The 26,573-nt window shown below is 42.1% G+C and overlaps 1 protein-coding gene across 4 annotated transcripts in view; it reads right to left on the reverse strand.

The window, feature by feature from the left end:
- The window catches only part of LOC135217171 (bromodomain testis-specific protein-like), a 193,883-nt gene that overhangs the window by 24 nt on the left and 167,286 nt on the right, over positions 1 to 26,573 (reverse strand). For all 4 annotated transcript variants that reach the window (XM_064252894.1, XM_064252892.1, XM_064252890.1 and 1 more), the window contains one exon: positions 1 to 639. This exon is cut by the window's left edge and continues 24 nt beyond it. In XM_064252894.1, coding sequence (XP_064108964.1) covers positions 568 to 639 — 72 coding nt within the window. In that variant the 3' untranslated portion in view covers positions 1 to 567. The remainder of the gene's footprint in view (positions 640 to 26,573) is intronic.

Genomic DNA, 26,573 nt, shown 5'->3' on the forward strand with positions numbered 1-26,573 from the left:
GAGAGAGAGAGAGAGAGAGAGAGAGAGAGAGAGAGAGAGAGAGAGAGAGAGAGAGAGTTGAGGTGTGGACAAACCATAACTTCTGCCATGCTCTGGTACATTGCAACTGATAGGCTAAGACTTGTGCTGATCCTGACAGTTATAATACATAATATTTCTAGTAGTCATGGTAGACTAGCAACTTCTAAAGGCTAGCCTCCCAATAATGCTTGACAATGGTACTTAATTAATTTTTGTCAACACTAAGATAACCTAAGCTTATCCTAGTCTGGCTAAATAAAGTGAGTACCAGCAAGCACTAGGGCCAACAGTTGTAGAGCTTGCCGACAACATGCATTGGCAAGGGACGATTTCACAGCCAAAATGTAACATTTACATCCTTTCATACATATATATATACAGCAACAATAATTCTCACAGAATCATAATAAATATAAACACAGTTATGGCTATATATGTACAAAACATTTCAAATAAGGGGACTTAGGTGATATCTGAGTTAAGTTGTGTACAAGGAACAGAGTCGGCATCAATAAAATATATATCTTTTTTGGTACATCTCACTTATTATTTTCCACACTGCTCTTCAAATGCAGCCATCAGGTCACTCTGACGATTCATATCTATTTGGCCAGCCATCTGGAATGAAAGTAAAAAACAACCACGCTATTAAAAATGTCTTCCAGGTTTATGAATCATATTGACAATTGTAAGGAAGCACACTACTTGGTCATTACTTTGGTCTTTAGGTTAAAAATAAGAATTACATCAGTATTATTAGTCTTTCAAGTTCAACACTTTTAACAGTTAAATACATATACAAACACATGTACAATTCACCTGCACCATTTAGTACAAAGATAAGGAGATCTGACATTTTGACAAGGGTATAATTCAGCCAATCCTCTTAAACATGTATTAGCTACGACGCTTGCTCATCTTTAGGATCAGAACCAAAAAGTAACAATCCTCCCTTTTCCCATATCACCCCAATTTTCCTCATTTGCCTCAACTAATGCATCACTCAGTTAACAAAAATGAACAGATGAGTGGACAAGTAAAAAATAAAACCTGAAGATATAAATAACTAAATCACTGTAGGCAATAGTCAATTACAGTACTATGTTATTTTCCTGTATACACATGTTTATGAGAAAAAAAAGATAAGTTCAATAAATGCATACAGAAGGTAAACAGTATGTAATTATTGAAACTGTATAAAAAATTATTAGAAATAAATAAACATAAACCGGCACTTAAATGGTCCGGAGCTTGCAGAGCAATTGTCACATTAAGTATTTTTTACTATTTGCTAACAGTCTGAGTAATATAAATGTTTGCTGAATAGTTCATGGCTAACCACTGGGGCTCCTGTAGTTGTTTAAAGATTAACATAACTTATACAAACATCATCTTCAATACTACTGAACTGCTGAGGGACAACAATGTTAGTTTCTCAGCTTTAATAGGGTGGTAAATCAGCCTGTGGATGAGGACAGATCAAACTACCAGACTGGGAAAACAAACTTACACTTTCATAAATGGACACAGACTCCGAGATGGAAAGACAATCTGTCCCTAACAAATTAGATGTACGAAGTGCCCAAGGTTGGCACTAAATATGGCATTCAAGTCACAGGCCTAGGAACTATGCAACCACTGCCAACATCCCATACTCACCCACTCCTTCTAGACATCTTGGCTGGTACTCTGAAGTCCCTGTGGCAGAACTTGTCAACCACTTTGTACAAGGGAGGAAGGGCTCTACACCTTAAGACGACCTGCTGGACTGCGACTATGGAGCCCAGGGTCTGTGTGTCTAGGAACTTGTGGGGGAATTCTCTTAGATGAAAGGAAATGACTTGGCTTGACACTTCCATACTCGTGCCTTCAGGACCTGAAGAAGAAAGTGATTCATCCTGTATGCCACTGAAGGGGCAATGGCTTTGATGTCATGGACTTTCATCTTTCCCGGAAACTTATAGTGACCTTCCTCAACCAGGAGATGGAGTTCTTAGATACCTCCTACTTTGCTCTGCCCATACCAACAAAGAGCCTCTTGCATCCAGGTCTTAGTAGTGCTGTGCTCCTCAGATATTGCATTAGGGCCCTCACCAGACAAACCAACACCTCTTTGTCTCCTCTCATGAAAATCCTTCAGGGTAGGGATATAGAAACCCTCGTAAGGTCCAGGACTGAGAGATCTTGAATCTTAGCCAAAAATTTAGATACAAATTGCAGGGACATGGATAACCAACCTTTGGCATGGGCCAATAGATAAAAGAGGCTGCCGAATTCCACAACCCTCTTGGCAGAGGAATACAGTCCTGAGAGTGACATTCCTGTCTGAGATCTGCTCTCACCCTTTTCATAAGGCACTGGGGAACACCAACAGTCCAGGGGAAGGTTTGCTGAAATTCATTCCTGACAACAGGTTTATTGGGTGTCTCCACCACCACCTCTGATCTTCCTTTACTCTCAGTTACCTCTATGAGATGCAATGGGTCCTTCTTCAATCATTGCCAGGTCTCTCTATGCCACTGAAGAGACCAGAGGTGCACTCTGCCCCTTAGAAGAAGCTTCGAGATCAGATGGCCCAGGAGAATCTACCACTTCTTTACTGGCTGGGGTGTCTTGACAAGCAGATGTCCAGCAGGTTGTTTTTGCTTTCCTACAACAAAAAAGCCCTTATCATCTCCAAGTCTAATGTTAAGCCCTAACACCTGATGTTCTTCTTGGGGGTCGACTCAGATTTGTGCAGGTTGACTACTCTACCCAGTGTCTGGCACAGGCTCAGAAACACATCCACCGCCCTCTCTGCCTCCCACGGAGAGGAGAGGATTAGCCAGTTGTAAAGATATCACCTCAGTTGGATGCCCTTGGAGAGTGACCACAAGGACACCAACTGGAACACTCTGGTGGAGGCCTAGGACACTCTCTCAGATTGAAGCAGCAAGACCTGAACTGGTACCCCACTCCCTTGGTGATGAACTACACAGACTTTCTGGAGTTCATGTGAAACAGAGGTGTGGAATTAAATGTCCTGTGGATCCAACGAGACTAAACAGTACCTCAACACCACCTGGAATGTCTTCATGGCAAAAGAAGTCTGTTTTTAAAAGCCACTGATGCCAAAAGGTTTTTCACTGGATCCCCCCCCCCCCCCCCCAAAACACCCTAACCTCTCCACAGAAAAGGTTGCAGTGCCATCTACAGAAAAAGGCCTCGGTGACATACCACTAATACTCACTTCACTACAGCCCCTACCCTTGTTCCAGTCTGTGGGGTGGTTCTTCAGGAGGACCCACTGGGGAGTTCTCGAGTACTGTTTGTCCCTGCTCTGCCCTAAAACATGACAATCACAGAAGCATTGAGTGGAATGGGATGAGGGTCCATTCCGCTTGTCACGGGCTGCCCTGTGGTACTGGTCAAACCTGCTCCTTGGGCAGGATGCAGTTCATCTGCTAGTGGGGTATTCACAGCACCAAAGGGCAGTTTGTATCCCTTGCCTCAGGGCAGACACTGTCCACTAGTACACCCTGTGAGAAAAAGGGAGGGGATGATGCCAACCCTAATTTGCCAAACAGAGAGGGTTGCAAAGAGGCCTATCATCTCCCGACGTATCTTGCTGCCGAGATCAATTCAACTCTGCCCTAAGAGACATTGAGCGAAGGCCCTACCTGTAGCCTCAAACCTAAGCCAGTTGCAATGAAACTCTTGATGTCCGGTTTTGGAGAGAAGAGGGCATCTGCCGAAAAATGCCTAAACATCTCGGGGCGGCGCAACTCCACCCTTGAAGTCACCATACCATCCTTCCCTAATGTCCTGCAGTGGAGGGAAACCATATGATCTCTCGACATTCCATCAGGAAACTGGGAGGGCCATGGCAAACTTCCTGACATCCACTTCCTAACTCAGCCTCTGAGCCTTTGAATGTTTTCCCTTTCTCAAGTGCCCTAAATTGGAGAGGAGCAACACAAAACCTATTCACCCAGTTCTGAAATGAGGCGACACCAGAGGTTCTCGTCATACAGAAACCCGTCTAAACTCTACTTGTGTACACATAGTAAAAACACTTTTCAGGCTAACTTGACGACTGACAATTCTGATGTAGGCCACATCCTCAGTAATCAGCTCTACCTCAATGTGTCCCACTTCCCAAGTCTCACTCAGTTTTCCTTCCTCTAGCAAAAGGGATCTCTCTTCCCCCTCCCCTACTTTCAGATGTCAAAGTGTCCCTCTCTACTCTACTCTGGGACTAGGCTGCTCCCCTTCCCCCTAACTCACCAATGTTGGGGGATTCTCTACCTCCCTACATCATTTCTACCCTTTCCATCTCTTGGCCATAGGTTCTTCCTCAGACACTGACAGAGGAACGATGGTAAATGGATGAGACATTGCTGACAGAGGTAAATGGGAATCATGGGATGGAGTGGGGAAAGATGTATCGATTGTCTAGAAAAAGAATACAAGGCCCCACTGAGTCACCTTCTATCCCTCACCCTCAATACATCTCTCAAATATTTCTTCCACAGGGGTCATAATCTACTGCACAGCCTATGCTCGACAACTTACCACCCGAATTCAAGCTTATTCCTCCAAGTAGCCGTAATACTGGACACGGGCTCACGACACTAGTGAGAGACAAATCACAGCACAGACAAAGGAGGTCTCTTCAATGGTTCACACACCACAAACAAAGTAAGGACACTAACAACCTTGTGCCCAAAATCTCAAAAATTTCTATCAATTCTTCATTTATCTGGCTACCTGAGAGGTGCAACCATCAAAGGGTAACCGTATGGAACTAAAAACAAGAAATATTCCACACACATGGAGAAAACTCAGCTACAAGACGGTAGCAGTCAAAAGACAACTGGGCACTGATGGCTGAGAAAACAGTGGAAGAAGGGGACTGGGTGAGGTCAGATCATGACGTAAGCCTTGGCATTAGTACCGTATATTTCTGCACATAAGACGACCATTTTTACTTAGTATATTATTGGCATAATTGAGAAATCATTCCATGTCAATGAAATTAACTTTTTTCCATGCGAGCATAGCTAAGAAAATGTAAAAATCGAGTTACAGTTGTGTTCACCGAAACATTTATTTTTCGATAATTCTTCAGAAATTTTAATGGCAGTGTAATTAAAATAGTACTGTAATAACATTTGGGATAACATACTTAATTTTCATTAAAAATTCATTACCATTTTCCTGAAATAACACAATTTTAGATTACACGCAACTGTTCAAAACAATTCAGTCATACGAACAAATTGTTTGCAATAATGATAAAAGTACCGTTTGTAATGTTATACTCTTTGCACAAACACGTACAGCCATACACAACCGAAGGAGAAACAGCTCTTTTGCTATGAACAACCGAATTGGATAACAACAGCTGCTTTGCTTGCATTTCAACTCTCGTATGATAGTAAATAATTACCAAATTCATATCACCAATGATGTTAAATAGAATAAGGACTGCTATATTTTTACATTACTATATATATGTACCCTTATTCACTATGGAAAAAAGATCAGCAAGAAATACAGTGGAACCTCGTTTTTTTCGTACATAATCCGTTCAGTAACCTCCCATGATATCCGAAACATTCAAAAAACAAAAATGATATTGTTAGTATACAATAAAGTTTTGTACATACTTACCCCGCAGATATATACGATTAATGGCCCGCCCAGCCTCCCCTCAGGAGACAGGTGGAAGAGAAAAATTCTGGTTAGAAAATGGGAATGGTTCCTATTCCCGCCACCCAGCGGCGGGAGTGGGCTGGTCACCTGACCTACCTGTCGCGTGTGCCGCGAGTTTTGAATTCTGTCGGACGTCAGAGACTATAGCTAAGTATATATCTGCGGGGTAAGTATGTACAAAACTTTATTGTATACTAACAATATCATTTTTGTACATGCAACTTCCCCGGCAGATATATACTTAGCTGATTGACACCCTTGGTGGAGGGCAAGAGACAGTTACATACTAATTATTTATGAATATAAAAAACAGGGAAACAACATACGTTGTAGGTATATTAACAAAAACAACCTTGGTTCCTACCTGATATGGAAGAAGACTTCATTGATACTGTCTATGAGTCTGCTTGCCATCAGAGTTTCAGAGAGGATGAGACCTGTGACTGATAACCCTTTCGGATCATGCCAATGGGGGCTTACCCGCTTACATGGCAGAGCCTTTTCTTGGATCGTACCAATGGGGGCTGACCCACTTACATGGCAGAACCTTGACCTGTATCATACCAACGGGGGCTAACCCTCTTACATGATAGAGCTTTAGGTATTTAAGACACTACAAGGAGCATAACGACCAATCCCGATCACCTGACCACACTAACATGTTAGCACTACGATTTGAAAGGGGTCAACTCCTGCACCCTCTTTCAATCGACCAATAAAACGCACCAAACACCATTAAAAACCCTAACCTAATAAAACTAAAAAGGATTGGGTTCAGCTCCCTGTCCCAGCAACGAATCCGCAGATACGTACGCTCCTAGAGTAAAGCACTTGTCGTACGTCACTTGAATGTCTCTCAAGTAATGGGATGCAAAGACCGAAGAATTGCATCTCCAAAAGGTTGACTCCACTAGAGTCTGTATCGACAAGTTCTTGTGGAATGCCAAAGAGGTAGCGACTGCTCTTACCTCGTGAGCTTTAACTCTAAGGAGGTCCAGTTGTTCTTCTTTACACGCTAAATGGGCTTCCTTGATTTACATCTCTGATGAAGAACGCCTGAGCATTTTAGAGATCTGTCTTCCGGGATCTCTAACTGAGCACCATAAACTCTCCTTACTCCCCTTTAGTTCGTTCTTCCTTTCTAAGTAGAACTTAAGGCTTCTAACTGGGCAAAGAGCCCTTTCTCGCTCTGTACCTACTAGAGACGAAAGTCCTTTTACCTCGAAGGTTCGAGGCCAAGGTTTCGAAGGGTTTTCATTCTTCGCCAAAAACATCGGTTTGAAGGAACAGAAAGCCGAGTCGTTCCTGAAGCCAACATTATGTTCTAAGGCTTGTAGTTCGCTTACTCTTTTCGCTGAAGCTAGCGCGACCAAGAATAAAGACTTCCTTGTCAGATCTCTGAACGTAGCCTTACAGGGAGGTTCGAATTTGGAGGTCATTAAGTACTTTAGGACCACATCTAGTTCCAACTAGGTGCTCTAATCCCTCTGTTCTTTGACGTCTCGAAGGATTTTATCAGATCATGCAAATCTTTGTCTTCCCCAATGTTAAGGCCTCTATGCCTGAAGACTGAAGATAGCATACTTTTTTATAGCCCTTAATTGTAGAGACTACTAGATTACATTTCTCCTTCAAGTAAAGGAGGAAATCAGCTATATCTGTCACAGAGGTACTGGAAGAGGATATCTTCTGAGCCCTACACCATCTGCGAAACACATCCCACTTCGACTGGTAGACTCGAATAGTAGATGGTCTTCTAGCTCTTGCGATCGCTTTCGCAACTTCTCGAGAAAAGCCTCTCGTTCTGACAAGTCCTTCGATAGTCTGAAGGCAGTCAGAGCGAGAGCGGGCAGGTTTTTGTGATACCTGTCGAAGTGGGGTTGTCTGAGAAGATCGCTCCTGTTTGGGAGAGATCTCGGAAAGTCTACTATCCATCCCAGTACCTCTGTGTACCAGTTTTGCGCTGGCCAGAATGGGGCTATGAGGGTCAGTTTGGCTCCCTCTGCTGCTGCAAACTTCCTTACTACTTCCGATAAGATTTTGAACGGAGGAAAAGCATACCCGTCTATTCCGGACCAATCGAGGAGAAGGGCGTCCACCGAAATCGCCCTTGGGTCGGCGATCGGGGAGCAGTAACTTTCCAGCCTGTTGTTCCAATGGGTGGCAAAAAGATCTATATTTGATCTCCCCCAGAGGTTCCATAGTCTGTTGCATACCTCCTGATGCAACGTCCATTCTGTAGGCAGTACTTGGTCTCTCCTGCTCAGAAGGTCGGCTCTTACATTTTTGTCCCCTTGAATGAATCTCGTCCGGAGAGTGATTCTTTTCTCTTCTGCCCAAAGCAGTAGTTCTCTTGCTTTCTTGTAAAGGGAGAACGAGTGCGTCCCTCCTTGCTTCTTGATGTAAGCTAGGGCTGTTGTGTTGTCCGAATTGATCTGCAGGACTGAACCTGAGATCTGAGCCTCGAAGTGTATGAGAGACAAGTGAATCGCTGTTAATTCCTTCATATTGATGTGCCAGGACACCTGTTCTCCCCTCCAGGTGCCTGACACTTCTCTCGTCCCTAGAGTGGCTCCCCACCCCGCATCTGAGGCGTCGGAATACAACACTAGCCGAGGGTTCGGAACGTGAAGGGATACTCCTTCGTTGATCCTGCACGGATTCATCCACCAACGCAGGTCCTCCTTTATTTCCTTCATGATCTGGAAGGAATCGGACAGATTTTGGGATTTCTGATCCCAATGTTCTCTTAGATAGAACTGTAACGGCCTTAGGTGAAGCCTTCCTAGAGAAATGAACTGTTCCAACGAGGAAAGGGTCCCCAGAAGACTCATCCATTCCCTCGCGGAACATTGTTCTTTCTCTAGGAAGGTTGCTACTTTTTCCAAGCAGCGGTTCTGTCTTTCCTGTGATGGAAACACATGAAAACCCCGAGAATCCATCCGAATCCCCAGATAAACAATGTTCTGCTGGGGAATCATCTGGGATTTCTCGAGGTTTACCAACAGTCCCAAGGACTGTGTTAACTCCAGTGTCAGCTTTAAGTCCTCCAGACATCTGACTCGCGACTGTGCTCGTATCAGCCAGTCGTCTAGATACAAGGATATTCGAATCCCTTCGAGATGAAGCCAGTGAGCCACATTTTTCATTAGTCCCGTGAATACTTGGGGGGCTGTTGATAGTCCGAAGCATAGGGCCCGAAATTGAAATACTCTTCCTTGAGCCATAAATCTGAGGTATTTCCTGGAAGACGGGTGTATTGGCACGTGGAAATAAGCATCCTGCAGGTCCAGGGATACCATCCAGTCCCCTGGACGCAGGGCTGCTAACACCGAGGCTGTCGTCTCCATTGTGAACTTCCTCTTTGCTACGAACACGTTCAGGGCGCTCACGTCCAGAACTGGTCTCCAACCTCCTGAGCTTTTCGGAACCAAGAACAGGCGATTGTAAAACCCCTGGGAAGAGAGATCTTTTACTTCTTCTATGGCTTCCTTGTAAAGCATCTGCTCCACGAGATGTAGAAGGGCTTGTTTCTTGACAGAATCCTTGTAGTTTGCTGTTAACTCCCTTGGAGTTGTAGTTAAGGGAGGTTTTTCCCTGAAGGGGATTAAATATCCTTTCTTTAGGATGGATAGGGACCAGGCATCGGCACCTTTCTGTGCCCAAGGTTCGTAAAAGTTTAGAAGCCTGGCACCCACTTTTGTCTGGAGGACCACAGTCTCACTGGGTCTTGACGAACGGCCTTCGAGGAGCAGACCTTCCTCTCTTCTCCGGTCGTCTACTTCTAAGAGAAGATCTTGGAGCAGACCTTCCCCAAAAGGGCTGCTGGAAGGGAACTTTCTCCTTCTTTGTAACCTGAACAGCAAGCAGGTTTTAGCCTTTTAGCTGACTGGGCCAGCAGGTCCTGCGTGGCCTTTTCTGATAAAAGTCTTTGATATATCCCTCACTATTTCCTGAGGAAAAAGGTGACCTGAGAGGGGCGCGTATAAAAGGGAGGATCTCTGCAGAGGTGAAACAGATTTCGTTAAGAAGGAGCTAAACACTGCCCTCTTCTTCAATATACAGGATCCAAAAGGGATGCCACTTCATTGGAGCCATCCATAACCGCCTTGTCTAGGCAGGTTAATACACTGCCCAACTCTTCCATGGTAACGAAGTCTGGTTCTTGAGACTTCTTGGCTAAAGCTCCCAAAGCCCAGTCCATAAAGTTAAAGACTTCGAGAGTCTTGAAGAGGCCCTTGATGAGATGATCAACCTCACACATTCCCCAAGAGGCTTTTGCAGAGTGCAGAGAGCGTCGTCTTGACGCATCTACAAGAGCGGAAAAGTCCACATCAGAGGACGAAGGGAGTCCCAGGCCCATTGGCTCCTTGGTGTCATACCACATACCTGGTTTCCCCGTCAGCTTAGAGGGAGGACAAGAAAATACCGTCTTCCCCGCTTCCTTCTTAGATCTGAGCCAGCTCTCGAGACTCTTCAGAGACTTTCTCATAGAAAGAGTAGGGGTCATCCTAACGAAGGAGGAGGCCTTCGACATTTTCGTACTGGATAATAAAGATCCCGGAGAAGGGGGATCCGACTGGCGTAGCGAGTCTCCAAACACCTGCAACAAAAGAGAAGCAAGTCTCTTATAGTCCGAAACTCCTGCATCTTTGGATATCTCTTCATCCGAAACTTCTTCCAAAAGCGATGCAGGAGAAGAGGGCTTTGCCTTTTCAGGAGACCGATCCGTAGAAAGAAGCCTTTTTCTTTCGTCCTTGTTTCTATCCTCCTTCCTGCACGAGTCCTGGAGTTTCCCTATACTCGGGCTTCTGCTCTGCTCCTTGCGTCTGTTAGGAGAGGCGCTTGCGTCCTGAATCAGACGCCTGTGAGGCGAAGAGCGCCTGCTAGGAGAAAGGAGAACATCCTGTTCCTGGCGCCAAGAAGGAGAGGCGCTTGCGTCCTGGTGAGCGCGCCTGGGCCAAGAAGGCGAGGCTGCCTGGTCCAAGAAGGAGAGGCATTTGCGTCCTGATGAGGACGCCTGGAAGGCGAAATGCGCCTGCGAGGAGAAAGGAGAACCCTTTGTTCCCGTCGTCCAGGAGAGGAGACGTTTGCGTCCTGGTGACTGCGTCTAGCAGGCGAATAGCTCCTTTTCCCTTTGCGTCCATCCGGAGAGGCGCTAGAATCTCTCCTATCCCTCCTGGGAGGTGAAGAAAACTTGTCCAAATCTCGGCGCCTATTCGGCGAAACTCTTGCGTCCTTAAAAGGATATTTAGAAGATCCTACGGGACTCCTGATTCCTGGGTACTTCCCAGAGGGAGAGGGTTGTTCCTTCGGGAAATGTCTAGAGGACGAACGAACGCTCCTTCCTTCTTGCGGAGCTCTGAATAGAGAGGGGCTCTCTTCTCTCCCGGAGCTCTTAGCCGCACGAATTCTCTCACGAGAAATCCGCGAATCAGGCTCCTGATACTTGCCATGAGAGGCGAAATCGTCATAGCAAAACTCCTGGGAGAACTCTTGCTCGTAGGGAGTTTCCGATTCCTGTCATATGCGACTGAAGAAGGTCTCGCTGGGGACGAAAACCTTTCAGGCGAGGAGCGTCTGCTAACGCCAGGGCGCCTACTCTCTGAGGCTCTCCTAACAGAACTCTTGATGGGAAGAGAAATGTCTTTCTTCCTAGAAGAGCCTTCAGAAAGAACTCCCACTAAGGCAGACAACTGCTGTTGGAGTCCTACCAAGACTTCCTTCGTCTTGTGTGAGGAGAAGTCTTCCGGAGAAGAGTCAGGAGATCTCGTAGCTCTCTTCTTACGAGCAGGCGAATACTCCGGAAAAGGCTCAGGACTGGAATGCAACGCTTCGCTTGCTGGCGTTTTCCAGGATCTCTTAAGAGGACGCGACTTAGAGGAAGAACTCCATTCTCTTCTTGGAGACGAAGAGTCTGAGTCCGAAAAGCACTTCCTGAGGACGCTTTTGCAGTAGCTGTCCTTGGCAGCCTGGGAAGCGGCTACAGGATCTGCCGAAGGGACGCCTGACCGTTGGGAATACTCTACATCCCCCTTGCGGCTTTCGACATTCCTCCTCCCTTGGTCATGGGAGTCTGAAAGAGGTCTAGGCCTAGGAGCAATGCGGAGTCGGTCAGACGCCCCCTCCACTTCACTGGGGACACTGCACAAATCACTGCACACATCACTGCACTTACCTGTCTCCTTCATTGCTTGCAGTTGCGATTTCAAGCTGATTATTGAGGCTCTCATTGCAGCCATTTCCGTAGACGCATCTACAGGTTCGCTGGAGGGGGAAGGGGCTGAAACCAAACTATGAGCAGGTGAATTACCAGAAAAGTTAGGAGCTACTTCCTGTTCAATAGAGCAGGATCTACTTGAGCTTCTGATGGAAGCCCTCCTAACTCTATCTTTCTCAAGTTTCCTTACATAAGAAGCCAAGGTCTTCCATTCCACTTCCGTTAAACTCTCACATTCCAGACAGGTGTTAGTCGCAGAACAATCATTCCCCCTACATTTTTTACAGACTGTGTGAGGATCCACCGATGCTTTCGGTAGCCTCACCTTACATTCCTCTTTCGCACACACCCTAAATACAGGTGCCACGTCAGACATTTTAAAGAGAATCCAAACCAAAATCCAAAAAACAGTCCACGATAAGCGTATGCCAAAACCAAAGATCAAAGTACATCACCAAAGGTCAAATAGATAATCCTCAGCCAACGAGAAAAGAATTCCAATGCAGGAGGTACCAACAACGATGTTGTTGCTACCGGCGATAGAAAAATTCTGGTTAGAAAACGGGAATGGTTCCTATTCCCACCACCCAGCGGCGGGAGTGGGCTGGTCACCTGACCTACCTGTCGCATGTGCCGCGAGTTTTGAATTCTGTCGGACGTCAGAGACTATAGCTAAGTATATATCTGCCGGGGAAGTTGCATGTACAAAACAATAATTTACTTCTCTTTGTTTTTTACTGGCACTTCTAAGGTTACTTCCCCTTTTCATTTTTTACTGGCACTAGGACCAGCTTGAGAGTTACTGGACCCTTGTCGCACTACAAAACTGTCCAGAGACATTTGTTTCTGGCGTTTCTTTAAAATCTGCCTAAAGTTAAACTCGGCAGTCCTTAAATATGTTGGAGATTACAATTTCTTTATTGTGAAGATAATTCTCCACTAAATTTGTTACATCATGCCACTTTGCAAACATGTCCTTAATCCCTGAAGTAGTCACATTATGTAAGCCCATTTGCTTAATCCCTAAAGTAGGCACATTATGTATGCCCATTTGTTTTCTGAATTTTTTAAACCAGCCTCTGCTAGCCTTAAATTCACTAACAGCAGCTCTTGTTTTAGGCATTTTCTCACCAAGATCAGCATGCAACTTTCTCCAACACTTTGCTACGAGTTCTTTATTAAATTCTCTAGTGTTTCTCGGCTTTTTTACAGAAGGGCTGCCACTTGAGTCTTTCTTTAGGTCATGAAACAAGATGGGATGCTTTGTTTGGGCGGTCAATACAGGGCCCGAAAACCGAGGTTTGACTGTACTGCTAAATTTAACTGCAAGCTGTAGTTGAAGCTGAGAAACAATGTTCAAGCTTTTAATGATTACAAATTATTGTGCATTCTCAACAGGGATGAAACTCTCTTAAATTTTGTTATGCCATCAAACTCGACTGTAAATTAAATCGGAGAGAAAACTATTTTATTCAAGACTATCGGGCATGAAAGAACACATTCTACTGTTGTTTTAATGTGCATGGCAAATGGGATGAAACCTTCCCCCCTGTGGTTATCTTTAAACAGAAATTTGTGCCCTACCAAAAATTCCCAAATGGTATCATTGTCCATGTTCACAAAAAACTAAACAACATAAAAGGTGTATGATCACTGTTTGTATTCTATAATACAATATGTAGTAAGATGAGAATACTGGACATACAATAGTATAGGATACAGTGAAGTAAAGCATAACTTCTAAAGATCCATTGAAAAGATGCATATTTGTTATGATTGCATTTTACATTATGATAATAATATGTGAATATTACATATAATAATTCTATCTTGTGTATAATGCAACCACATTAAAATTAGCTTAAAAATGACAAATTTCTAAATAATTTGTATTTTTCATAACTTATAAACCTGAGGTCTTAACATTAGGATAAATACTCAGCGCCAGCTGGAAACCGGTAAAGTTTAAAATAATTGTGTACATAAGGGACTATTGGCATCTGTGCTTGGCCAAGAGACATGTGGAGCCCCCCCCCCCCCCCATACCCCTCATTAACTCGTGACCCCGTTAGTTATTCTTCCAACCCAGATTAGTTGATAGAGGGGTGGTTAGAGGTGAGCCTTTGTATGTTAAGACCTCAGGTTTGTAAGTTATGAAAAATACAAATTAGTTACAAATTTGTCATTTGTTCATATACGAAACAAACCTTCGGTCTTAACATTAGGATAGACTTACTCTTGGTGGGAGGTAAGTACTATTAACCAACTTGGAGTTTGCCACCTTTGATCAGTTTTCTGAATACCAGAATTCTACGAAACAACTGACCAGTATTTCCGAATCTAAGACATATGTGAATATCATAGAGTCAGACTTCTGGGTTTTTACACAATATCATAGTTCATTGTGTCCGAGGAAGATAAGAAGATCTGTTCCCCTAAGAAACCAATTCATCCACTCATGTAGGTTTGTTATCATTCCTCTCCCCCTTGCTAAAGAGAGGAATGTCCTGCTACTGAGAGGTATCTTACTGATACTAACCCTAATAGTATGGCCACTTCACTCACCTGTACCTTGTACATTCCAGCTTATGATGGTACTCTCTTCTTACTGCCCTAAGTAAAGAAGGAGACAAAAATCTGAAAAGGAAAGAGGCCAGTTAACTCCTCCATTTTACATTCATATCATCATCTTAGACAAGATACCAACTGACCCACCAGGGGTACTGGATGAGTTACACCTTTTGTTGAGCAGCCACCAAAGGACCCAAGGAAATTGAGTCCAAGGACCTCTGGGCAACCTTATACGGGGCGGTCCCCGGGTTATGACGGGGGTTCCGTTCATGAGACGCGTCGTAAGCCGAAAATCGTCGTAAGCCAGAACATCGTCAAAAATCCTAAGAAAACCTTACTTTTAATGCTTTGGGTGCATTGAAAACTATGTAAACTGCATTCTTATGGCATTTTTCATAAAAAAAAACCTTCAAATATTGATTATTTTGCATTTTTGATGTCATATTTCATCTCCCAGATGAGCGTTGTAGGCGTCGTAACCCTGGAACATGCTTCGTAACCCTGGAAATAACATCTATTGACAAGCGTCGTAACCTCGGAACGTCGTAAGCCGACACCGTCGTAACCCGGGGACTGCCTGTATATATATACCAAAAATTGAAAGTGGTTTTCATAACAAAGAACCCACTCTCAAATTTCAATGAACAGACAGACACCTCCTTAAAATTGCTCAATTTTGAGCTTCAATACAGTCACAGATCAACTGTCACGATCATTTTAACAGACATGTTCTTAATTGCCAGCCCATATTCCTCTGATGACCTTCTCTTCTGTATAAACTCACTGGTACAACTTGACAAACAAGGAGTAGGCTTGACCGATCACCTCTGTTTGGCCTGTTCCTTTACATCTACCACCTTAATGTTCTAGGTGACGTAATTCTTTCTATAACCACAGAGTACTTTGACAAGTCAAAGCCGGCCCTGCTGAAGGTCCCACACACGTACTCACACCGTACTGAGCATGACTAAGAAATGTATCTGTCATCATGACCTGTGATGCATTGAATCATTATCCCAGATTCCTGGGCCAATTGAAACTGATGTTCCAGACTACTCTTGAGTCTACGTCAAAACCCTGGTTATTGAGTACTCCCACTCTACCAAGGTCAGAGGAAGACTGCCTGGTGGTAGTCCGTCAAGGCTACTCTGATACAGAGTATGTTTTCACTTATCAGATCAGAGTTCTTACGTGCCCCATCCAGTTCACTGCTCCTGATTCATCTGAAGATTAGTCAGTGTGAAGCGATATTCACATGCCCAATCACCAGTCCAATGTATATCACCATGCATGTAAACATGTAATTACAGAGATTCTTCCCTCTGTTCTGACAACCTCTCAACCAGATCATTGACTACTGACTGAATGCCTTTAATGGACAGAAATGTCCACTATACAAGCAGTGATGCCCAAAGAGTCATTCTGCCTATGTGAGCTAACGACCTTTAGAGTCGTGTTACGTCCGAGGTGACACTCTACACCCAAAAACTGAGAACTATTAGTTCGAAAGGGGATACTCGGCAACCTCCAGACCTCGAGATATTAATTCTACCTATCAGCGGTGCCTCTTCCCCACACGAACCTGGTAGCGATGATTGTCCTACGATAAACTTTATCGGTCACTCATCCTGGGTCCTCCTTGATTACTGGAACCCATCCTTCCGTCTGGGACATGGCGGAACAGCTAGAACCTAGAGTTTGCATAACCTCCAGGTTGTTCCCAGTATAGCAAATGGAATCCTCAGGCTCCTCGAAGGGTGAAACCCCTGAGACAGCTATTACATGGTTTTTCCATTATACAAGTTCCTCTCTGGACGAGTGGTCTGTCCACTCATCTGCCAAAACCGTGGTCCGAGGTCCTACTCCCATCTCGGCCAAGGCGGAATCAGAGACCTTATTTCTGGTGATAGAAAATAATTTATCGATATAGTGCGGTTCAGATCCCACAATAAGCTGCAGGTCCCGTTGCTAGGTGACCAATCGGTTTCTAGTCACAAAAAAATATCTAATCCTTCAAGCCAGCCCTCAGCAATAGGAGAGCAATTAAACAGCTCAGTGTTTTTGTAAAAACTAAGATCCCAACCACGAAAACACCTTACGCGGTGACCTGTTACAATATACAGGTATATGTTCAATATGCTACCCTCCAAAGGGAAATCCTATATTGCCAGAAACCATCAGGGTGCTATTCTCGAGTAACCTAGCCCAGAATTGTACCCAACGTCCCTTCACCCTACCTCACTCTTGAAGAATGGGAAACTCCCCACTTTCCCCTTCCAGATATGATGAGGTACTACTAATGCCTTGCTCTAGCCAACTGAAGCTCGAACCCTGTATGTTAGGTTCATGACTTCAATATAGAAACTAGACCAGTATGGAAGAGACCCATTTGCAGATTCCAGGTTAACCTAGCCAACAACCACTTAGACTAGTCTAGGTAGGTATAGTCAATTAAGAACTGACTAACTTATTTTAAGTTGGCAAGACCAGGTTGACCCTGGCTTGGTTAGGTTAGGCTATATTAACCTTTCAAATTAGGCTAGGACCCTGGTTTGGTTAGGCTATGTTAACTCTTCCAATTAGGCTAGGAACCTGGTTTGGTTTGGTTAGGTTAGGCTATGTTAACACTTCCAATTAGGCTAGGCTAACTCCTCCATCACTTAGGGTAGGTTAAGTCCATCCGAGATGTACACTTAACTAGGCTAGGCTAGTATAGACTAAATGACTTAGGTTAGGGTAAAGCCGTTCAAGAAAGTTTGGGATATCCATGCTAGGCTACAACCACAACCTTCTAGTCTGATGTCGTAGCCTAGGCACTAGTCTATGCTCGGCTCTACTTAAAACCTTACTAATTCGCCCAATCTAAGATAGCACTGGCATGTTCAAGCAACCAGATCATGTTAAGTCATCAACCCACTGTTAGGCTAAGTTGACATGTATGTTGGAACCACCTAACCTATGAGTTAGGCTAAGCAGACCCGGCTTAGCTAAGAATTGTACCACTCAGACTAATCTAAGAGAGTAAATGCAGGTTCGAAAGCCAAACCGCAACCATTAGTTGGTCCAAGCCAGCACATACATACCCAAACCAGTTAGTTCGGACAGTCTAAGCTAAGTACTACTACTCAGATTATCTATGATAGTAGCAGTAGATTCGAACTGGCTGGAATAGGCTACGAAGATAACCACTTGTTGGGCTAAAAGATATGACCCAATTATCCTGGCTATAGCATCTTAGGTTACAAGTGCCCTACTTAGGCTTGGCTACCTCAAGTGACGAAAGAAAGACATTCACCTCTTTCTTTCGACTTAAGTTCCCATTCGATTTCATTAAGAAGAATGGTTCTACAGTACTTTCGAAGGAAACAAGCTTTCGATTAACTTTAACTACTTGTGTAAGAGTAGAAGCGTTTGGTCAATATTCTTATAGGAAGAAACCAGCTTATACCAACAAGTAAATAAAACATGGGAATTCTCCTTATCTGTAAAGGTTTGAAGTTTTCTGGAATCAACCCAAAGTATGCTACAGTGGTACCTCGAGATACGAAAGGCTCAACTTACGAAAAACTCGAGATACGAAAGCCAATACGAAAAATTTAACGGCTCTACATACGAAAAGTTTTCAAGATACGAAAGGTTTCTGAAAGTCTGAGATTCGCCCGGATAACAATTTTGAAAATCGCGCCGCGCGCCACCATCTTAGTATACTAGTAGACTCGCCACCATCCTCCTGCTCTCCCATTGGTTCCTGATGCTAGTCGCAGCCATGAAATCCTTCTCTCCTATTGGCCAGTGTCCCTCCCATCATGCATCTACTACTATGTACACATGGTGGCGTGGCTCGGCCACTCGGTACCAGCATTGTTATAGTACGCACGCGGTATTCGTTTTCGGGATCGTCAATGTGTATGTAATACTAATATTTAAAAAAAAAAAAAAAGTGACCAAGATCTCTCACATGGGATAAGTGATCAAGGTCTCTCTCATGGGATAACTGGAAACTTTGCAAGGTTGGTAGAATCTCCACTCCCTGCTGAACAGAAGGTGTAGACCAATCATTTACAACATGCAAACCAGTATGTAGTGTACATATAATCAAGGCACTTCAGTTCATGTTGAAGGTCAGCAGCCGAACATTCAGTACCTAAATCAGTTGCAGAGAGAGCATTTGGTTGAACAGGGTTTTGATGGATACCAGGGCCAACAGAGTCATGAGGTGCAAAAAAAGAAAGTTGAAATTCTGTATTAGAAAAAAAAAAAAAAAAAAAAAAAAACCTATGTAAAGTAAAAAAGTTAAAAAAAAAAAGTTAAAAATCAAAAATAGAAGAAAAAAACGGCAGATATTAAAGCAGCTTTTCATAAAGTGCAATCATTTGTAGAAGACACCCCCCGAAAAGGCTCACACAGGAACATTGTGAAAAAGTACGTAGGCAGAAGCAATCTTCCTTGGATACTTACGTTGTAGTACGTACGTATATTTTTTAAAGTGTACGTACGTACATATTACATACAAAAAAAAAAAAAAAAACGGCAGAAATTAAAGCTGCTTTTCATAAAGTGCAATCATTTGTAGAAGACACCCCCCGAAAAGGCTCACACAGGAACATTGTGAAAAAGTACGTAGGCAGAAGCAATCTTCCTTGGATAGTTACGTTTGTACGTAGCCTCACTCGAAAGATAAGCTTCCACATTTTACGTTACAGTAATAATATTTCTTGTACACTAATATACACTTTATTTACAGGTTTTGCATTTTTACTTTATTTACAGGTTTTGCATTTTTAGTCTTAAGTATTGAATGGTCCAAATTGTTGTAGTATTTCGTTGTTTATAGGTCAATTTAGCTTTATTATGAAATTTAATGGGGTTTTTGGAGGGCTTGGAACGGATTAGCCATTTTACATGTAAAATGTGGTCCAAGATACGAAACCCTCATGATACGAAGGGCGCCTCGGAACAGATTAATTTCGTATCCCGAGGTACTACTGTACTTCCCACCATTCAGGCTGCATATGATTACTTAGAGGCATCCATATCTTTCCATCAATCTGTGCCTTTTGCATCCATATCTTTCCATCAATCTGTGCCTTTTACGTGTTGTAAAATGGACTCTACATGACTAGAACAAGGTAATTCATACACTCTCGTATCCTTTTTCAAATCAAACACCATGTCAATCCCCGGGGGAAGCTTGCTGGCAGGTGTCTCTGTGCTCCCCGAAAGGTTATTGAATTGACTAATCAAATCAATCACCTCCTCATACAAAGCCAGAAACTCTTGGTTTTCTCTTCCCTCCGGTTCTAACACACTGTGTTCAGCCACAGGAGACGTTAACTCACTCCTACCCACTGACAAACGTCCGGGTGCGTCATGGCCGTCCGACCATACGGCCGAAGCATCTTTGATCTTTAATGGCCACTGATGGCTCGATCTCAAATAGTCAGTAGGATCTGAGAAGGTATCTATTTGCATGCGTTATGGTCGTCCAACCATACGGCCTCGGCACCTTTGATCTTTAATGGTCGCTGATGGCTCGATCTTGAAAATATTATAGTCAGTAGGATTTGAGTAGGTATCTGTTTGGAATCCTATATACAAATATGAGAGCAATTTTATCATATTTTATTACTCTGACATCTAGAGTCCATGGAAAACGTTTGTAAAAGCATCAGCATATGTATCAAGTTAAGCTGCGGCATTGTAGTCTCTCTTAGACTCTTTGTAGTCACCACTGGCAACTCCACGTCGGCCGCTAGCCCAGCGACAGTCGACGCTTTCGCTCGTTCAGACTCTTGTAACAAAACGGCTACATCCGATTGCTTTGAGCTTACCAGCCACCGACTTCCTGATTTTCTTGCTGATTGGGCTGTGACAGTCTTGGTTCGAAGATGAAGAAGAATTTACTCTTCTCCTCTTGTCCCGAGGATCAGTCACGAAATCCTGTATCATCCAACGCTTGACTGGTACACTCAGTGGATGCCATCGAACTTAGCTATGACACCATCTAGAGAAGAAGACGAATCATGCCTTTTCTTTTTGTCTTACTTAGCCATTTTCACCTCTAGATCCTGTTTATTCTTCATTACTGTGTGTACCAATGAGTCAAAAAGTGTATTAGGTTCCGGAGGCAGCGAAGTAAATTAAGAATCAGTAGGCTGTGACGTCATGACTACTGCCATTTAAGCGGTCTTGGCTATGACGTCAACACACTTGATGGAAGCGTGAGGCTGTTTATGGTACTCTTGCAGCCAAGATCAAGAGACCCAACCTTCTGTGGCATTTCTACTTTACAAGGATGTGACAGTCCTGGCTCGAAGATAAAGAAGAAATTATTCTTCTCCTCTTGGCACGAGGATCAGTCACAAAGTCCCTGATTCTAGCCTTTCCCAAGTCTTCACAGCAGCCACACTAAACTAACTTTCCATCATTCACTTGTTCAACAATTACAACTACTTCTTGTGCTTTCATATAATAGGGATGTAACACTCCTGGCTCAAAGATGGAGAAGAAACTTCTCCTCTTGGCTCTAGGATCAGCTACGAAATCCCTATTTTTCCCGGATTGGCAGGAGAACGCACTGGCATCAAAGCCAGTCACCTAAGCTGGACGCCTAAGCGGAAGGATACAGAGGAAAGACTTGTGTCTTTTCCATTATGTGACATATCTCCTAACGCTTGTAATTTCTCTCAAAAACTATGTGCATTAAAAACCTCGAATCTGAAAGCATAGTTGTAAAGTACTCTTGTACCTCGAAATGAAAATGGAAGCATGTCTTTGTGTAGGCCGCAGCTGTGAAGTGAGGTCATGGCGGTCGCCATGTTTATGACGTCACTGAGCAACTCGAATGCGAAGCCAGCACCCTTCCAGAAGTGCAAGGCTGTTGATGTTATTCTCGTAGTCATAGCAACCTGACATTAAAGGCTGCCTTGTTGCCCTATCTGCTTCTTTACAGATGGCGACGCATCCGACCGCCATTCAGTGCATGTCAGGATAAAAGGGACATCCATCACGTGGGATCCTGGGTGGCAACACGACATTATACATCAAACCAACTTTCCTTCTTGGGTTGGTTCTCCTGATAAGCCTAACGCCAACCGCACACCTGCATCCTCTCTACCCACGTATCTGGAACGAAAACAAGATGGCGATGCACGCCTCTCCCCGCAGGGAAAGGAGCACAATTAGTCCTAATTATTTCCCAAAGCACATCCAGATACATCAAAGCTTTGGATTACAGGCAATCCATATGAATATGCGATATTCCCAAGCACAGGTAACGAATTAACCGTACCTCAAGAGTTTCTTCACCTACAACTTACTACACGATGAGTACTTCGACTTCGAAACCGCCGAAGAAAATAACAGGGTGTTTATCTGCTTCTTGTGATATCCAGGAAGTCTCGCAGCATGAGAAGGCTTCATATTCACATACCCGGGAATTCCAAACAACAAATTGAAAACAACAGGGGGCAAACTAAACTGGCTTTAAAAGGACTGAGCAAAGCACATCCTCACTTAAAGGCGATAAGAAAATAACTAACGGGGTCACGAGTTAATGAGGGTTATGTAGGTGGCCCCACATGTCTCATGACCAAGCACAGGTGCCAATAGTCCCTTGCGTACACAATTATTTTAAACTTTACCGGTTTCCAGCTGGCGCTGAGTATTTATCCTAATGTTAAGACTGAAGGTTTTTTTTCGTATATGAACAAATTAGGTCTTCAAAAGTCCCACGATATGCGAGTACATACAGTAACCAAAAGCTATCCTATACACAGATGGTTTTGCAATTTAGCATTCGTCTTATACTAAACTATGAGATAAATTCATGAAAATTTGCCTTAACTTTTTACCTTGTCTTATCTAAAGGTCGTCTTATACGCAGAAATTTACTATATTTTGTTTTTTAGTCAAAAGTGCCAACGTACACAAAGCGTAACTAGCACAAGTAACAATTTATGAATGTATGGGTTTGTATTCCCCTAACTGAATTTACACACTGTACTAAAGAAATCCTAAAATGCAACAGTAGCAAATCATTGAAATCATTTCTAACACCTTAATAACATATTTAACCAAACATTATCCTGTGTCCTTCTAACTCTTGACAATTGCATGAGGAGTGCATGAATCCATAAACTGATTTTCACAAACATCTAGAGAGAGAGAGAGAGAGAGAGAGAGAATGTAATTACCTAATGTGATGCATACATGTAAATACAGCTAGTGTTGGACTTACAACCTATACGAGTTATGACTGATCGACTTTACGACCACCCACAACTAAAACGACTGGGAAGGGACTTGAAAGAAAGAATGGCGTCCAGCTGAACATACGACAGTTTCCCCAGTTCCTGCCTCTCCACACATGCAGCTCACTTTTCGTGCTGTTATTGACTATTATCATGCATCGGCAACAAGGATATAACTCCAGTAAACTTATGCCATCAAACACAACCATAGATAAAATTGAGAGAGAATAATTTAAATCAAAACTTCAGGTCTTGAAAGAACACATTTTACTGTTTTACTGATAAAAGATAAGTAACGTAACTAACGGTAAAGATCGTACTATGATGAAATCAAGTGAAAATACTGAATGGAATCACGTGATATTTTTACACAATAAACATACCCACAATGCAATCTGTTAAAAAAAATTATTTCGTTCATGAGACGTATTACATTCATATTTTGACTCAAAAACATGTCATATAATGACAAATTACCTTGTCTCATATAAGTAAAGTATCTAGATATTTTATACTAACTAGAAGCAAGGCCATTCTCTCCGAACTGAGTTAAATACGGCAAAATAAAACTTAAACACGGCGAACTAAACTCGTATTCGCCATCAGCCGATTTCAAAACCAAACCATTGACCGCTTTTGTTAGTATTTTTAATATGAGACTACATACAATATTATTGGATAAAACAATGTACAACTTTTTAAAAGAATCACGGAAAAGTTGCATGTTCATTGTATTTTCAATTCATAAATATACGTAGCCGTCTGCAGCCTGACATCGGAATATTGAATACATCCCTAAAAATGAAGCCTTTAGGTAATTCCACATACAAATAGCCTAGTTTCTGACTTAGTCTACTACTAGCTATGTTCTGACACTGCTTTTTATCATTTTATTACTCATATATTTTAACCTCATTATTTTATAACTTTATATAGTATAAATTTCTTTAAAATAGTGTACTTTAACACATTTAGCCTAAATTCCCAAGTTAGCCTACCCAATCGTAAGTCTAAATACAGACCTAAACTTCTCAGAATCTGCACTTTATTATCAGTGACTTTCATATCCGAAATTTTGTAGCTTCATAATTATCACTATTAGTTTCTAGTTGATATTATTGTAGAGGATAAAGAGATGAACAAAATAATGAATGAATTTCGGCGATAACTGCATTTGAATGTCGCTGTGGCCGTTAAACCGTAAACAAAGCACAGCGGCGCCATCTATTGAGGAAAATGAACAGTAAACTATTCGCTAATGAAATAAAGATTTTCTAGCAAGGATACAGATTTATGCTTGAAAATCTTGCCTCTAGCATCACATAATCTCATGAGTGGCATATTGAATACACAGTTACATAAAAGACATTATCAAAATGGTCTCTCAAGCACATACAGAGTAAGGAATTTGTGCTTGACAAATGTCTCATTGTTTTGATTAAAAGTTGAAAGGTTTGGCTTGGTTGAGCATTCTCAAGTGGAATATTTAAAAATATATATTCATTCTTCCAAGGTTAACATAAAAAACATATTTGACTTTGCATATTTACACTAACAATTATTTTCATACAAACAAAGGATATATAGCATAGTTTTTGCTGCCTTAAAGTTGTAAACTATATGTGGCGTGTCCCAGGTGGCGGCGGAACAATCTAATGGCTGCCGATTTAAAATAAAGTCAATCCTCGGGAGCTTCCGGACCATAGATTGCCGGTTTTTAAGTTATTCAACTGTATTAATAAATTTCTAAATCACATCATATATGTAGTATACAGTATACTGTAGGCAAGGTTACTGTATTTGTATATATACGATATATGTACATGAAAACATCATCATCGTATACGCGAGGCTAACTTGTTAAATGTTATTCAATTTCCCTTTGTACTGAATTATCATAAGACAATGTGCATTGAACCTAGAGAATTAGCTGAAATTAATAATTACTGTGCCATATATGTATGAAGTAACGCTGTGTAGTGTAGGCTAGGCTACCCTATATGCAAAGATGGTACTGATTACCCTAGTGTAGGCTAGGCTAGTATAATATTCTTCAACACGGGCAGACTTACGTCCAAATCGATTTACGACTGGTTGGTCAGAACCAATTACGGTCATATGTCGACAACTACCTATTCACATATACACCAGCCCCGGCTAGGCTTACACATTGACTTTACATAAAAACACACTCCTGTACATAACTTTATTGAATTCAATTTGCCGAAAACCTTATTTTAACAGACTTATAAATAGTTTTCAATTTGTTTATGAATTTACGCACTCATAAATCTAGTCACTGTCACAATTATAGACTGGAAGCAGAGCTGGAGTAGTGTGTTATAATGTATTTTCTACTATACCTAAAGTTTCTTTCATTTTCTTGTAAATTATAGGCAAATCATTATAAAGATGTTTCCTGCTGTCTTAGTTGCCTGCTTTGTCCAAGGTTTTTTCTGCCATACTGTAGCTATAGTACAGGGTGTAACTAGAGTTTATGCAAATATTTTGGGAAATGAAAGAAGTCATTTTGAGCAGAAAATGTTTTATGAAAATATGCATTTTAAAGTTTCGTTTGTTGGTGAGCTTAATTCTTAAAATAACCATTTAGCATTAGCACTGCTCTTGGGTGAGTAAGACAGTAGTATGTCCATGTAATTGCATGGGTGGGGGTTATCAGGCCGATGTGTATAAAATACCACCTGATTAAATGTGTTCTTTAGATACTGAACAAATGTAAAAAGGCATAAATCATTGAAGCCCTCTTCCTCTCTATCAGTGGCATTCACTGGACATCAATAAAAAAAAAACAAAGAACAATAAAAAGAAAGCCAAATTGAATCTTCCCTCTATCAAAGGTAGGCTTACTCATTAGATACCCATCAAAGATTTAAAATGTATCTTTAAAAATCCCTATCTCTCCATCAGAAGTAAATTATCAGACACCAGTCATAGGCAAAAGCCAAGTCATTACTCCTGAATCTACAATTCCGTGACAAGGCGGCAAGACAGAGCGCGTAGAATTCAATGATCACAAATAAATGTTACCAAGCACCATTTACATCACTTACTTCATTCATAAAACCATACGGTACCAGTGTAAGCTAATAATGAATATTAGATTGCAGTAACCTCTAAATTAATGCTTGTTTAACTAACGCATTTTCAATTTAACGTGAGCTAGAAAATATTTTTAAAAGTTTAAAAAATGCAAAAATTTTTATTCAACATTAATTGGCGCCTGAGCATTGATTTCAAATTGCTACACCATGATGCTAGAGAATAGGAAGAAGGCAACACAGATTATGCTCAAGGTTGGTGATTAAAAAAAAAAAAAATTTTTAATAAAAAAATTTAAAAATCAGTGATTTGATTTTTTTATTTATTTGCTTTTTTGATTTGTATTTTATGACAGAATTACTATTGATTTATCTTTTAGGTTTCCAGTTCTGGCCTCAAGATTGTACTTGCAATTTTTTTTATATCAAAATAAATAGATGCAGCACCATTATGCTTGAGTTTTTATTAACCTCCAAACCATATTTTTCAATTTGTTTGGTTTCAAACTAAAAAAATAAAGAAAAAATGTTAAAATCATGATTTTTAAATGAAAAAATATGTTATTGTTATAATACAATTAAGTTTGTTCATACTTACCTGGCAGATATATATATAGCTGTATTTTCTGAAGTCCGACAGAATTTAAAAATTCGCGGCACACGCAGTGGGCGGCCAGGTGGTAGTACCCATTCCCGCCGTGGGAGGCGGATATCAGGAACTATTCCCATTTTCTATTCATATTTTATCAGTGC

Source organism: Macrobrachium nipponense, chromosome 7 (assembly GCF_015104395.2).
Source record: "Macrobrachium nipponense isolate FS-2020 chromosome 7, ASM1510439v2, whole genome shotgun sequence".
Lineage (NCBI taxonomy): Eukaryota > Metazoa > Arthropoda > Malacostraca > Decapoda > Palaemonidae > Macrobrachium > Macrobrachium nipponense.